This window comes from Gopherus flavomarginatus, chromosome 1 (assembly GCF_025201925.1).
Source record: "Gopherus flavomarginatus isolate rGopFla2 chromosome 1, rGopFla2.mat.asm, whole genome shotgun sequence".
In the NCBI taxonomy this organism is placed as follows: domain Eukaryota; kingdom Metazoa; phylum Chordata; order Testudines; family Testudinidae; genus Gopherus; species Gopherus flavomarginatus.
In genome coordinates this window covers 336,365,634-336,381,895 of record NC_066617.1, presented here as the reverse complement: position 1 = coordinate 336,381,895, position 16,262 = coordinate 336,365,634, and the positions used below count along the sequence as shown (strand labels likewise).

At 42.2% G+C, this 16,262-nt stretch overlaps 2 protein-coding genes across 5 annotated transcripts in view; one reads left to right on the top strand and one right to left on the bottom strand.

Moving 5' to 3' along the window:
• Positions 1–16,262, bottom strand: part of CWF19L2 (CWF19 like cell cycle control factor 2) — a 175,137-nt gene that overhangs the window by 94,987 nt on the left and 63,888 nt on the right. For all 4 annotated transcript variants that reach the window (XM_050927803.1, XM_050927785.1, XM_050927811.1 and 1 more), the window contains exon 10: positions 15,837–15,929. In XM_050927803.1, the coding sequence (XP_050783760.1) occupies positions 15,837–15,929 (93 nt within the window). The remainder of the gene's footprint in view (positions 1–15,836; positions 15,930–16,262) is intronic.
• The window catches only part of AASDHPPT (aminoadipate-semialdehyde dehydrogenase-phosphopantetheinyl transferase), a 1,013,205-nt gene that overhangs the window by 946,163 nt on the left and 50,780 nt on the right, over positions 1–16,262 (top strand). The window lies entirely within an intron of this gene.

The window sequence follows — 16,262 nt, the reverse complement described above, 5'->3', positions numbered from 1 at the left end:
TTCACACCATTCAAGATTCTTTATTAGATTGCATATTTTCATTGTGCATTTAGTTGGTCAACTAAACTTCAATATTTTAAGTCTCTCTCAGACAGTTTTGGCAACGCTTCATGGGAAGTAGTTTTTGTAACTTCTTTAATAATATTTCGTTCTGTGTCTTGAATTGAGTACAAATTGTAAATGCATTCATATAACTGTATATAAAGTTCTCCCTAAAGTATCCCAAAATGAAAAGTCACTCTCCTATATAAAAACTAGAACTGCCATTGTAATAAAGCATCCTTTTAATTTATTCTTTGTTTTATGGAACATCCTGAGATAAATCATGACTATTCTCCTCATTGTCTGAATCTTATAACTGCATTTCCATAGTCCATCCCAGAAACTGAATACTGCATTTCAAAGAACTACTTATATGCTTCAAAGCACTCTATGCAAGGTTAATGTGAATTTAAGGTCTGAACTCTCTCCCTAGCAATAATGTAGAACAGAAGTATTATGGGGAAAATATATCTTTTCCTTGATGTTCAGAGTGCCCTCAGAGACAAAGAATCTATTCTGCTATGTGGAGGTGATAAGGCAGGATTTGATTAAATGATACGGCTCCTTTTGCACCTCTACACAGCAGGAATAGCCAGGGGAACACAGCTGGCAGGAATCTTCCTGCACTGGGTGGTAACAGGAGGAGGAAGATGGCAAGAGTTAGTCCAATATGAGGATTTAGAGACTAATCTTACAAGATGCTAAGTGCCTCCTGAAATGTTCAGAGCCCTGTGAACTCGCACTGAAGTCAGTAGGAGATGCAGATGCTAAGGCACCTCTTAACATGCATATCTAGGCAAAGACAATAGTCCATTGCAGAAAAATCATCAGTTTGTGAAATACTTTTGAGAATGCCCCTTAATCGAAATTCTTTCCTTAATGCAATTGTCTGGCATACTTACAACCATGAACCCTAATTTTTGATTTTCCTATAACCACTGTATGGAAAGTATTGTGTAAGTTTCTTCTTTTGTTTCTTGTTCCAAGGTATCAAAAGTTGCCTAAAGTTCTAACGATCAACCTGTTCTCTATATGACTGGCTGTATCTCCAAAGAACCACTACTTTCCAATCAGATTTTGAGTTATTTCCACAAAATATCTGAGATGTCAAAAACATTAAGAACTAACAAACAACTGTTACTAGAGCCAACAGAAGACTTATTTCACTTGTGCTCCATGGTTGAATCTCCTCAGCTTCTTTTAATATCACCTGACTAATGGTCCCCTAGATAGCAACTATGTTCTGTGTGATTTCTGTGGATACAAATCTCATGTTCTATCCTGAGCTTGATTCTTCAGGATTGTGTATAAGGGATGAGGTTTTATCATAAACACAATTTGAGTTATAGAGTGAATGTGTTTTGTAATCAATTTCTTTTTGATAAAGTGGAGAATACTAATCTTAAGAACTGACTCCTCCATTTAAAGAGTTAATGTCTTTTTTCTGAGAGTTCTTTCTCTCTCTCCCCCCCTATTTCTAATGCACCCAAGTAGTACAGGACTAAATGAAAGCAAGCTATACCTAACAGACATCAGGCCTCTGACACATTGAAGTTCGGGATCACTGGTAACTTGTTACTCTCCATAATGGTGAATGATTCGGGACTTGTTAACTTTATTTATTCCTTTTCTCTCTCCTTAAATTATTACTCCCAAATGAAATAATTACGTAACTGTTCTTCCAAGCTCCTGCCATCTTCATGGAAAGAAGGCTTTTGTGAAAAGATCAGTCTTGAGTTGTGCCCCCAAGGATGGATGAAGACAGAAGAGACATTTCTCTACACTTTGGCAGTCTGTGTGTCTAGTAAGTGTGCTGAGCCCAGCAGAACCCCAGGAACAGGCATTCTCCTGGTAAACTAAAGGATGATACATCTGCAAAGAAGGCAGTAGGTAGCCTAGGGAATGTTTCCCTCTTCTTATCAGTAGCACCTCAATCAGTTGCAGACTGTAACTTGATGTATTGTATCTGGCTACACTGAAGACTATCACTCTCCAGGGATTTTTCATTCACTCTCTGTATCCAAAAACAACTCTCAGAGATACATCTGCATATCTTTAATTGGAAAAGTCTGATTAGACATGCTTTTGAAATTGCTGTATCTTGTGGCAAAAGATATGTCTATTGCTTTACCGTTAATTTGATTAAATAATTCCTACTCAACTAAAAGCAATTGCTTTTTAATTCAAAATCCAGTAGTTAAATATAAAGACTTGCTGTGCTGAAGTTATCTGTTTGTAAGCCTTCTCCTTGTAATTTTATGTGCCCACTGTGTAGCTGGGACCCAGAGATCCCACACTGAAGATCCTACATTAGTTTCTCTAATCTTTTAGTTATCTTCCCATATTTTTTTTTTAATAGTGACAGTAGTAGAATAAGTGTATTTGCTAACTTCTTAACAGCCTAGGACACTTGACATCTGAATGCTAATATGTGCAGCATCTGTTCACATTTTTCAAATATTTCCTTTATTGCTTTTATTTATATATTGTGAGTGCGAAAGAGAATATTATATATATATTTTAACCAATGCCTGATTTCTTTAGGGATAATAAATAGTCCAACACCAATGGCAGAGTGGACACATCCAGAGCAATTCCCCTGGGTTGGCACCATGTCTGAAACCTCTTCCATTTTTGAAGGTAGGTTTGGCAGGTAGCGCTCTTTCTACTGTCTAACAGCACCTCTTTCACCTCCTCAGAGCAAGATGCTTATATGAGATGGAACCAGGAAGGAGCCACACTTTGAGCCATAAGGTCCTCAGATTGGGATGGAGAGTGCAACCCTCATTCTGCGACAGAAAATGAAGAATGACCAGAAGAGTCAGGACAGACAGACAGCTGTGACAAGTAAGGGTACCATGTCTGTCTGGGTCAGGTAGGAGAGATCAGAATGATGCTCATCTTTCCTGTTTTCACTTTCAGCAGGATCTTCATCAGAAAAAGGATAGGGGGAAAGGCATACAAGAGGCTTTTGTCCCAAGACAGGAGTGGTGACCAATCCCTGCTCTGGAACAGTACTGGTAACATTTCCTGTTCCAGTGAATCGTAAAAAAGTCTATTATCGCTGCACCCTACCACCGAAATATGTCACGTAGGGATTTCATCTCTATCTCCTGTTCATGGTTGCGTGGGAATTTTCAGCTGAGACTGTCGATTGTCATGTTGTGTATTCCTGGTAGATACGCCGCTGATATTAGAATGTTGTGGGAAATGCACCAGTTCCATAACTTCAGTGCTTCCATGCAAAAGAAGTGGGATCTAGCTCCTCCTTGTCAGTTTATGTAGTACATACAGGCCATGCTGTCCGTCATGACCTTTGTACGAGAGTCCTTGATCTGTGGAAAGAAATGAGTGGATGCATTTCTGACTGCTCTGAGCTCGAGTGGACTGATGTGAAGGCATGTCTCTGCTGGGGACCATTTGCCCTGTATTGTGTGACTATTGAGATAGGCCCCCATCCTGTGAGGGACATGTTGGTGGTCAGAAGAGATGGGGAGGGTTGCATAAATGGAACTTCCATACAGACGTTTGTCAGGTTTTTCCACCAGTCTAGGGATTGCTTGATCCTGGAAGGCACAGACATGAGTTTATTTATATTGTCTTTGTTTGGTTTGCAAACCATGCTTGGAGGCATCTCATATGTAATCTGGCATGTGCCCCAGAAGCTGAAGGCAGTGTCTGGTCGAGATTTGTGGCCTGGATTAAACTGTCTCTATCAATGAAGAGAAACTGAGGAACCTGTGAAGTGGGAGGAGCACCTTCGCTTGAACAGAGTCGAGGTCAGCTCCTATGAACTTTGCACCGGAATCAAGGTCAATTTTTGTTTGTTGATTTGCAGGCCCAGGTCTGAGAACAGATCACATGTGACTTTGGTGACTCTCTGGGCCACTCTGTAAAACCAAGCCCTGAGCAGGAAATCGTCCACTTAAGAGAAAATCATAATACCCCTAGACTGCAAATAGGCTGCCACCACCGAGAGGACCTTGGAGAACACCCTGTGGGAAAAGAAAGGCCAAATGGGAGGACCCTGTACTGGTAGTGGTCTTGACCCATGGTAAATCTGAGGTACTGTCTGTGGCTCAGAATGATGGAGATATGGAAGCATGCATCCTGAAGGTTGACAGCCAAGAACCAATCTCCTTCTTCTAATGCTGAGATGATCATGGATAGTGACCATCTTGAACTTCTGTGCTTTGATAAAACTGTTGAGTGCTCTGAGGTCCAGTATAGGACTCCAACCTCCCTTTTTCTTCAGTATCACAATGTAGCAAGAATAGAAGCCTTTGCCCCGGAGCACATGGGTAACGGCTCTATAGCTCTTACACTAAGGCGATGGTTCACTTCTTGGTGTAGCAGATTCTTGTGAGAAGGGTCCCTGAAGGAGAACGGGGTTTGGGAGGAGGAAGGGAGGAGTGTTCCTAGCCTCTGCTTGCCAGAAGCTGGGAATGAGCAACAGGGGATGGATCACTGGATGGTCACCTGTTCTGTTCACTCCCTCTGGGGCACCTGGCACTGTCCGAAGACAGGATACTGGGCTAGATGGACCTTTGGTCTGACCAAGTAGGACCATTCTTATGTTGTTCTGAGAAATGGATCGCATATTCACTATGGATGATTTCAAATACTCACTTGTCAGAGGTTATCCACTCCAATGTGTTGCAGAACAAAAATAAGATGATTCCTGAAAAGGGTGAAGGATTTACTGGCATGCAATCATGAGGAGAGTGTTCTGCGGACACCTCAACCAACCTGTCAAAACTGCTGTTTAGATGTTGATGGCTGCAATGAAGTTGGCTGTTGTCACAACTGCTTCCACATAGGGAACCTTGGTTTCTTTTGGTGGAGTTCGTAGGGCCTCTGTGATTGACACTGAGGCATATATTATGATGAACGAGGCTTAAACTGCATCTGAGGGCTGTGTTTCCTCTTATAGGCCAACATACAAATTCCCAACGAACGAAGGGTTGCCTGAGAATCCTTCAGTGTATGAAGATAGATGTCAGTCTTCTCAGCGAACAGCTTTGTTCCATCAAAGGAGTCTTCTACTGTTGCCTCGACCTCTTTGAGGAAACCATATGACTGCAACCACAAAGCCCTTCTCATGATCACCACAGTCGAAATTGAGTGAGCGGTCGTGTCTGCTGCATCCAGGGATAACTGGAGAGATGTCTTTGCTACCAGTTGGCCCTCTAACTATGGCTGTAAACTGTTCTTTATGAGAATCTGGCAGTTGGTCAATAAAGGCATTTAATTTCACATAGGTTTGGAAATCATATTTGGCCAATAAGTAGTTAGCCACTGGGAACTGCAGAGTGGCAGATGAGCATGCTTTCCCACTAAACAGGGCTATGGGTTTTCCCTCCTTGTCAGGGGGACTGGACCGAGATTGGTATTGGCAGCTTTTGGCATTAACCAAGTCCGCCATAACAGAGTTCGGAAGCAGGTGCGAAAACAGGAATTCTGTGCTTTTTGCTGGCACCCAGTATTTTTTACCCACTTGTATACAAGTTGGGGAGGTGGGGCAGATGCCAGGGTTTGCCACACAAGTCTGGTTGGGTCCAGAAGCGCCTTGTTTACTGGGAGCACCACTCTGGTAGAGGTAGAAGCACAAAGAATATCTACCAATTTGTTCTGGGGTTCAGACATTGCCTGTAGTTGAATCTGCAGGCCATCTGCAACCCTCTGGGCCAAGTCCTGAAACAACTCAAAATCATCCATGGATGGCAGGGAGCATCACTGCCTCATTAGGCAATGAGGACAAAAAGCGGGCTTGAGGAGTGTCCTCTTTCTTTGCCTCAGGCTTCATTTCCTCCACCAGCTGTACATATCAGGAGGTTCTGGAGCACTAGATGCCACCGCTGAAGGAGGGTACCTCCTAGCTTGTTGGTGTATAACACTAGGAGCCCAGGAGGTTTTCTATCTCTGGGCTTGCCAGGGATCCCAGTAAGGCCACGTAGGATAGGGTGCTGGTGGTTGAAACCGGAGTTGTCCACACCAATGGGGTTGTGGGTTCGGTGGGTGATACCCCTGTTGCCCATGTTGGAATTGGTCCCCTTGTGGTGAGCATGAGGAGCGCTGGGAAACCAGGTCCTCTTCCTCACTCTCCGACTCTGCTGAGAAAAAGCACAGTACACAGCCCGGAGACACCATTAATTATAATGCCCAGGGGGAGCCTAGAACCAGGGCTACGGTACTGAGGATGGGCGAGTCTGGTGCATCAGACACCAAGAGATCAGAAGCGCACTGGAATGTGGAGAGTATCAGTGGTGATGGTGGCGTGGGCCTGATCATATCGTCCACCTGGGTCGGTGCTGGTTGTGACGATGTAGCCTTCTCCCGGGTGAATTTGTGTGTCTCTTGCTCTTGAGCAGTCCAGGCAAACAACGAACATTGTAACAAGGCTTAAACTTGTTCTTAATAAAATTAAAAACAATACTAGCTGCCTATTTAATTTTAAAAACAGCAAAAAATACCCACCTCCCTTTCCATTTCTTATAAGGAGTCTTGAAGTTTAAATCTCCTCTGTGTGATAGATATGCTTGCTTTGATCTGCGTAGCTCTTGGAAGTCCAGGGGCTTCGGGCTGCTGGCCCCATGCTGCCCAGGGTCCCTAGGAACAGCTCTGTCCGCCATTAGGGAATTTTTCCCTGAGAACCCCCTATAACATTTCACGAACCCTAGTTTGGGAACCACTGTCTTGGAGGTTTTGAGTATGTCTTGTCTCCTTTAAATCACCTGCCTTGGACATAAAAGGTTGCGGTGATGACTCTCCAGGACTCTGGGGGTTGAAGGGCTGACTCCATATGTAGGAGTTTAAGCCTTAACTTTCTGTCTTTCCTGGACCTGGGCTTTAGCTGTCTGCACCAGATGCACTTCTGCTGGTTGTGCTGTTCCCCCAAGCAGTGAACACGCTGTTAATGTCTGTCGGCACTTCTTGAAGCCTGGGGAGCCATAGAGAGGTAAACCTTTTCTTCTTTACTTTTCTTACTTTTTTGGGGAGGGGGGCATGGCCAGCTAAAAAAAAAAAACTAAGGTACTTAAGAAAAAAGGCTTAAAGTGAAGCTAAATAAACAAAACTATAGAAAGTTAATGATCCGCAAATGATGGACAGCTCTCAGCTCAGTCTCTGGTTGAGAAGGAACTGAGAGGGAAAGACTGAGCATGCTAGCTAGCCTCAGGGTATGTCTACATCTACAATTTTGCAGCGCTGGTTGTTACAGCTGTATTAGTACAGCTGTATAGGGCCAGCGCTGCAGAGTGGCCACACTTACAGCAACCAGCGCTGCAAGTGGTGTTAGATGTGGCCACACTGCAGCGCTGTTGGGCGGCTTCAAGGGGGGTTCGGGGAACACGAGAGCAAACCGGGGAAGGAGACCAGCTTGCCCGCGGTTTGCTCTCGCGTTGCCCGAACCCCCGTGCAAGCAGGTCTCCTTCCCTGCGGTTTGCAGGGGGGTTCGGGGAACGCGAGAGCAAACCGCGGCGAAGCTGGTCTCCTTCCCCGGTTTGCTCTCGCGTTCCCCGAACCCCCGAGCAAGCAGGTCTCCTTCCCTGCGGTTTGCAGGGGGGTTCAGGGAACGCGAGAGCAAACCGGGGAAGGAGACCAGCTTCGCCGCGGTTTGCTCTCGCGTTCCCCGAACCCCCCTGCAAACCGCAGGGAAGGAGATCTGCTTGCACGGGGGTTCGGGGAACGCGAGAGCAAACCGGGGAAGCAGACCAGCTTTGCCACGGTTTGCTCTCGCGTTCCCCGAACCACCCTGCAAACCGCAGGGAAGGAGACCTGCTTGCTCGGGGTTCGGGGAACGCGAGAGCAAACCGGGGAAGGAGACCAGCTTGATTACCAGAGGCTTCCTCAGGTATGCTGGGATACCTGCTTATTCCACGGAGGTCAAGAAAAGCGCTGGTAAGTGTCTACACTTGATTACCAGCGCTGGATCCTCTACACCCGAGACAAAACGGGAGTACAACCAGCGCTGCAAACAGGGAGTTGCAGCGCTGGTGATGCCCTGCAGATGTGTACACCTCCTAAGTTGCAGCGCTGTAACCCCCTCACCAGCGCTGCAACTTTGTGATGTAGACAAGCCCTCAGGGAAGGTGAGACAACAGGCATGAGTGGGACGGATTGCAACTGAAATTCTCCCATCAGCAGCGCAGGGGTGAAAGCACACCTACAGTGGAGCACCCATATGAACACGACTCGAAGAAAAACTGTATAACTTAATATTCTCTTCAGCATTCCCATGTTACTTTGCCTAAAGTACTTACTTGTGGCTTTTACCCAATTAATTTCATACTTTAAGCTTAATTCATCATTATTAAGAACTGTCTGCAACAATCACTCTGCAGTCAGAGTCTAGCTTTGTTGCCAGTATTATGATGAAGAGCTGTCTTATTCCTTAAGCTCTATTGAAGTGCACATATTGTAGCACTGGAATTAACCAGAGTTTTATATGTTGACAGTATGCACCATCCAGTATCTTAATATTATCATAAACATAGTCAATTAGAGCACGTGTGTATGCATGATCGCATGCTCACACACCGTGCAGTTTGACTTATTTGCCCCTTACTGATTTTGTTAAATTTGGTCAAAAAACACTGGTAACAGAAAAGATCAGATTAAGAGACATTATTCTTTCACTTAGACTATAAACAAGCATCTGAGGCCTGGTCTACACTACACGTTTAAACTGAATTTAGCAGCGTTAAACCAATTTAACCCTACACCCGTCCACACAACGAGGCCCTTTATATCGATATAAAGGGCTCTTTAAACCAGTTTCTGTACTCCTCCCCGACGAGAGGAGTAGCGCTGAAATCGGTATTGCCATGTTGGATTAGGGTTAGTGTGGCCGCAAATCGACGGTATTGGCCTCCGGGCAGTATCTCACAGTGCACCATTGTGACCGCTCTGGAAAGCAATCTGAACTCGGATGCACTGGCCAGGTAGACAGGAAAAGTCCCACGAACTTTTGAATTGCATTTCCTGTTTGTCCAGCATGGAGTTCTGATCAGCACGGGTGGCCATGCAGTCCCAAATCCAAAAAGAGCTCCAGCATGGACCGTATGATAGATACTGGATCTGTTTGCTGTATGGGGAGACAAATCTGTTCTATCTGAGCTCCGTTACAGAAGACGAAATGCCAAAGCATTTGAAAAAAATCTCCAGGCTATGATACAGAGTCCACAGCACAGTGCTGCGTGACAAGTGTAACGGAAAGCCAAAGAATCAAATGGACGCTCTTGGAGGGAGCGAGGGGGGACTGAGGACTCCAGCTATCCCACAGTCCCCGCAGTCTCTGAAAAGTATTTGCATTCTTGGCTGAGCTTCCAATGCCTGTAGGGTCAAACACATTGTCCGGGGTAGTTCAGGGTATATCTCGTCAATTTACCCCTCCTCCCGCCCCCCGTGAAAAAAAAGGGGAAAAAATCGTTTCTTGACTTTTTTCAATGTCACCCTATGTCTACTGCATGCTGCTGGCAGACGCAGTGCTGCGGCAGTGAATAGCGGCATCCTCTCCCCTCCCCTCCCCGGTGGCAGATGGTACAGTACAAAAGGACTGACACCTGTCCTCGTCATCAACCCGTGAGTGCTCCTGGCTGTCCTCAGGTGAGGTAGGCCGGGGGCGCCTGGGTAAAAATAGGAATGACTCCCGGTCATTCCCAGCAGATGGTACAGAACGGCTGGTAACCATCCTCATCATAGCAACTGGGGGCTGAGTTCCATCAGCCCCCCACCCTTTCATGTCTAAAGAAAAGATTCTGTACTGCCTGGACTATCATAGCAGCTGGAGGCTGCCTCCCCCTCACTTTATCTCACTAACAAGTCACTGTTTCTTATTCCTGCATTCTTTATTACTTCATCACACAAATGGGGGGACACTGCCACGGTAGCCCAGGAAGGTTGGGGGAGGAGGGAAGCAACAGGTGGGGTTGTTGCAGGGGCACCCCCCATGAATGGCATGCAGCTCATCATTTCTGCAGGATCCGACACGGAGCAGCTGTGCTCTCTGGTCCTCTGATACACTGGTTCTCTAGTTCACTTTCCCCATATTCTAGGCAGGACTGACTCTATTTTTAGATAAAACATAAAGGAGGGAATGACTCGGGGAGTCATTCCCATTTTTGTCTTTGCGCCCCTGGCCGACCTCAGCGAAGGTCAGCCAGGAGCACCCATGACAGTAGCAGACGGTACAGAACGACTGATAACCGTCATCTCATCGCCAATTTACAATGGCACAGCAGACGGTACAGAACGACTGGTAACCGTCTCTGCTACCTTGCAAAGGCAAATGAATGCTGCTGTGTAGTACTGCAGTACCGCCTCTGTCAGCGGCATCCAGTACACATATGGTGACAGTGACAAAAGACAAAATGGGCTCCATGGTTGCCATGCTATGGTGTCTGCCAGGGCAATGCAGGGAAAAAGGGCGCGAAATGATTGTCTGCCGTTGCTTTCACAGAGGAAGGAATGAGTGATGACATTTACCCAGAATGACCCGCGACACTGTTTTTGCACCATCATGCATTGGGATCTCAACCCAGAATTCCAATGGGCAGGGGAGACTGCGGGAACAATGGGATAGCTACGGGATAGCTACCCACAGTGCAACGCTCCAGAAATCAACGCTAGCCTCGGTACATGGACGCACACCGCCGAATTATTGTGCTTTGTGTGACCGCGTGCACTCGACTTTATACAATCTGTTTTACAAAACCGGTTTAGGTAAAATCAGAATAATCCTGTAGTGTAGACATACCCTTAGTTTTTACATCTACCCTTAATCTTATATAGGTACTCCAAGGTGAAAAATGCTTAAGAAATAGCCAGCTAGCTAGCTAAGGATGCCAGTGTTACATTAGTCATCCAGCATAGTTGGCTGTGGAACAAATGCTCTCCATTTCTGATTTATGCACCAGAGATGTACTCATCCCACTGGACCATTTCTTAGAAAGCTCTCTTAGACTTTCAACTACATTTACAACCTACAGTAATTCAAACTGATCTCAAAGTCATAGATGCCCTGTAAAACAAAGTTCTGACTGATATCTGAGAATCTACAAACTATATGAAAGACTTACATAAATCTAATGGCCCAAGTCCCAAGACAGCATTCTCTACTAACCATCTAAAAAAAAAAAAAAAAAAAAAAAAAAAAATCAAGATTCCAGACCAAAGGGTGATGTAGGATGGAAAATATATTCCAAGAATCTGAAGACCAAGACATGCAAGTAATGCACTAATCCATACCACTAACTGCTTGGAAAACTATCAAGGAAATCAACACTTCATGTAGTTAGAAATTATTATTACCAACATTTGCCAAAGAGTTCTATATAGCAAAACAGCACTCAAGTTCCAGTGACGCTTCAGAAAGGTCAAAATATACAGTAAAAGAACTTTAAATAGCTAATTTTCATCAGTATGGATCAATCCAATCCTCATAACCAAACAAAGAGAATGTGATTAAAAGAGTAACAACCCTTTCATGTATCAGAAAGACAAAGCAGCTTTCTTTTCTACATAATCCTAATTTAATATTTATTTTTGAAAACTCTAAGCCTCCTTAAACTTTTGCTGGCACCTGATGTATTATGCGATCTGAACAATGTTTTCTGTGTGTATTAAATTATAAGCTCTTTGGAACAGGAACCTTATCTTATACAATACAGAGCACATTGTCAAACAATAACATTTTTCCTCAAAATGTTCATTACAATTTGAACAGAAGCAGCTACATTTTTATGTGAAATTAAAACACCTAGCCACATATTAATCTCCACACCACGGCATGTAAGTACAAATTCTGCCCTTGGATGTTCAGTGAGGTTTGAGATTCTCAGTGACTTTGAACAGAACAGCAAGGGCAGAATTTGGCCTTTAGTTTTGATCTTGTTCCCCAAAGCATAGACTATTATTTTTATATCACAGCCTTATGTTTTCCACACTATCATTGCACATGGATGTACTTAAATTGTAGGGTATTTATTCCATGTAGTTCATATAATATGTTAATTAATAAAGTCTTCTAAGTTTAAGCACATAAGTAGTCCCACTGAAGTGACTAAGACTATTCATGTGCTTTAAAATTATGCATCTGCCTGCCTAAGCAATTTGCTGAATCAGGGCCTAAGAGTCAGAGCAACATTCTACTGTTCTACATACAAAGTGCCTTTTCCCACCAGAGCTACTTAAACCAATAGTGCCAAAAGTCAGTCTATTTTGGAGGTTATAGGGTTAAATTTGATATGTTGTTATGCTCTTAACCCAGGCACAGGCAACCTATGGTTCATGTGCCGAGGGCGGCACGTGAGCTGATTTTCAGTGACACTCACGCTGCCTGGGTCCTGGCCATCAGTCCAGGGGGCTCTGCATTTTAATTTAATTTTAAATGAAGCTTCCTAAACATTTTTAAAACTTTGTTTACTTTACATACAACAATAGTTTAGTTTGTATATTATAGACTTATAGAAAGAGACCTTCGAAAAATGTTAAAAAGTATTACTGGCACACGAAATCTTAAATTAGAGTGAATAAAGGAAGACTCGGCACACCACTTCTGAAAGGTTGACGACCCCTGCTCTAACCTCATGCTTCAGAACTAGCTAAATTGGGTTCAGAATGCTGATTTAAAAGTTCCAGTATATAGAAAATAATCTGTGATGCATTCAGGGATATCAGATATTGACATAATTAGAGGTGTGAATAGAAGAAAACCTAATAAAACTGCTTTGTACTACCAATTATTTTCCATTCCTACCCTGGTGTTACATTTCACAACATATTGTTACTGAAGAGCTTCCCTAAGTTATTATGGTCAGATATTCATTTGTGTTCTTCAGTTTTTATATATGTTTAGTTAAGAAGATAAAACTTTTCACTCTGTAATGTTCAGGATACAAATTTGAGACAACTTCAATATAATAATAGGGCCTTTCTTAGCTACTCCAATATAATGAAGTATGAAAAAATTGTGAATAGTGCATTCCAAATCACAGTATCAAAAATAATTTTTTCTCTCAGATTGCCTGTTTAGATTTATTTTTAAAAACAGTCTTTCACATGACGTGTTACCAAAACATTGCCTACAGGAAAACAATAACAAATGTGTGATTAGGAAAGCTAGCATGATATTTAAGAATGTACAAGTTATTTGGGAAAACTGTAAAACTTCACTGGACCAATCTCCTCTAGTAACCATCTTTAAAAAGGAAAAAGCAAAACACAGGCAGTCCTCGGACTTACGACACAGTTGGTTCCATACAATTGCGTCGTAAATCAGAACGTCAGAACCGCAATCTACTCCACTGCGGGACCGAGCGCCATAAACTCGAAACCTATAGTGTTAAGTCAAATCAGGATGTCAATGTAGAAGTGTCATAAGTGCCGTTCGTTCTAACTCAAACAACGTAAAGTCAAGGACTGCCTGTAACACCTAATCTTGCCCACAATAAACATAATAGTATAAACAAACTTCCCTATCCAGATTACAGAATTCAGATTTCAACACTGATACCTCAAAACAAACAACAGAATTAAAACTATTATGAGATCTCAGCTAATAAAATTATAATTTTGCTGAGCAATTACTGAACACTGTGCAGAACAGCAGGTGAGCCTCCGATGGTCACACTCCTGACTCTTCACAGCATGCTGTCTGAGGAATTTGGATCTAACCTGGTACTCAGAAGACAGGTACCATGCTTCTAAGGCAGGTTTAATATAGCTACAAGAGCCAATTAAACCTGACCACTAGTTCCCTGTGCGTGCGCTCTCCTACCACTGAGTATCATGGGAAGGTACAGCCACAACATCCTTGTCAAGTTCTCTTTGACCTCACCCCAACATCACAGTCAAAACTCGGCTGGGGTTTGTAATCAGAATTTGAGAATTCACTGGCATTTTTCAACAACACTGGCTTAACCCTGGTACGCTGGCCAACATTTCCCCATCAATAAAAGACAGATGGATATGCAAATCTGTGTGAGAGCTACTGCTGAGAACATAATAGCATGCAGTCGCATTAGTATACATAGTCCCACTCTCTGAACTCTCAGGATAAAAAGCCTCAATTACAACAATAAGCCCTATGCAGGCAGACTCCATGACTCGTTGCAGCCTAATCTTTTACAGTAAAATACTTTGGTGTATGAAGGATGCTAAGTAGTTACACAGAAAAAAACATTTTTCATTTGTAGTTACATGTGAATATAAAATTAACAGGTTTTTTTTCACACATCCAATCATTTAATATCCCATTAATACCTCCTAATTATTAAATCTTAATGCATTTTTTACAAGACCTTGGAATATAATTGCTCACATCCAAAAATAGCCTAATTTTTCATCCAATCACAGCATCAGGTTTCCATAGATAAGATATTTCAACACCCCAAACTTCCAGATATTTTTTAAAGTTCAAACCTGTACTTTTAAATTGGCAATATCAGATTGAATGCTATCAAGCTTTTTGGAAGTCATAAACCAACAAATGCACTTCAGCTGAAAGAATATCTAGAGCACTAAAATATAATTAAACAGGACACAAGCAAATTTTTAAAATGCTTAATATTTCTAAGGTATATCTTTAGATGATTTATTGCTCAGCCTAATAAAGTAGTACCTTTTTCGTGAGAAATGATATGCTAGTAACTTAAATATGCATTTCTTATTGCAATACGTATTGGTAATAATTTATCTTTAAATGGAAGTGAATAATCAGTATCTCTGTTTTCTTCTGTTTTTGGTGTTGGTTTTTAATGCCTTTTTCTGAGTTCACCCTAAAAGGCACAATTATGCTACTTATATTTACTTAAAATATGCTTGCTCTCAGTCCTTTATAAAAAACAGACATCTCTAAAAATAATGAGGTAAGCATATACACAACATATTTGCTTCTAAAAAAGATAATATGCCTCTTGTGATCTAGAAGAACTATACTGTACTTTGAAATTGTAATTAGCACACTGGAAATCTAACTAGTTTCACTTTCTATCTGCATACTTACTTTTCAAAGTTTTTAATTTCTAGCAGCTTTATAAATATCAGATACAAACCTGTCTAAACAGGTTCACTGGACAAAGTCCAATCTGATTTACTCTATATTGACTTTACGTCTATTTTGGGGTCCATAAATCTGAAGATTGCTCCATACAATCTAAAACTGTAATCTTCCTTCCAACTTCAGTTTTGTGGTCTATATTACCACCAGAAATTACTGTTAGAAATAGTACCTCATCCTGTCCTGATGGAGGCAGTTTGTTCTCTCTCTCTATATATATATTTTTAAAGTAAACTACTGCAATGGGAATATGCTCAGCATCACCTGAAGACATAAGGCACAATGGACACTTTGCCAGTATTTTACCAATGTAAGCAAAGTAAAGTGAAACCTGAATACTGTGGACAAAAAATACCCAGTATCGAGGTGCCATGCAATGGCTTAACACACTGCTTAAGACCTCTAGGAAGAGTCAAATCCTGTTCCAATGGAATCACTGGGAGCCGTACTATTCAATTACAACAGGAATTTGGCTCTCATGAGGTATGTATATAGGGCATCACCCAGGCTTTGAAGGATACACTGGGATGAACTGCATCCAGAAGGAGTTTATGACATTTTCCCTACAGCTATACAGTCCTACATTTTAGCACTCCCTAAATGCCTTGGCTCTTTTACAGATAGCCTTTGTAAATTTCAACATCTACACTTACAAATATCATTACTACAGGTACTTTTTACCTGCATTGTGAGTTTTGTACTAGCACATAACAACGGAGGAACATTTTTCCCTTACCTCCTTTTCAGATTGTCTTGCAGGAGTCTCTGTTCTACTTTCTTTTAGTTTGCGTGCATTTTCAAGCTGGACTTGAAGCTTTGAAGCTAAATCCTTTAAAGAAAATGACCAAAATGAATTAATTCAGTTGTTTTAGCTCTTATTTACAGAAATGTATATCCCAACTGTCCATTTCTCTTGCTTCTCCATATTTTGTTTATTTTTTAAAACGCCAGCTCACAGGTATATAGAAGTACTATTAACTGTAATGCAAGGGCCATTTGAACAATTCCTTATTATAGGTACAAAATCAAAAATTTTTCCAAAAAATTTAAGACAGATGCATCTGAAGCATTATGGCACATAATAGAATTTAAAAAAATAGCACTTCCATAACACATTACATTTTTAAACACATTGTTCAAATATTAATCAATTTATGCTCAT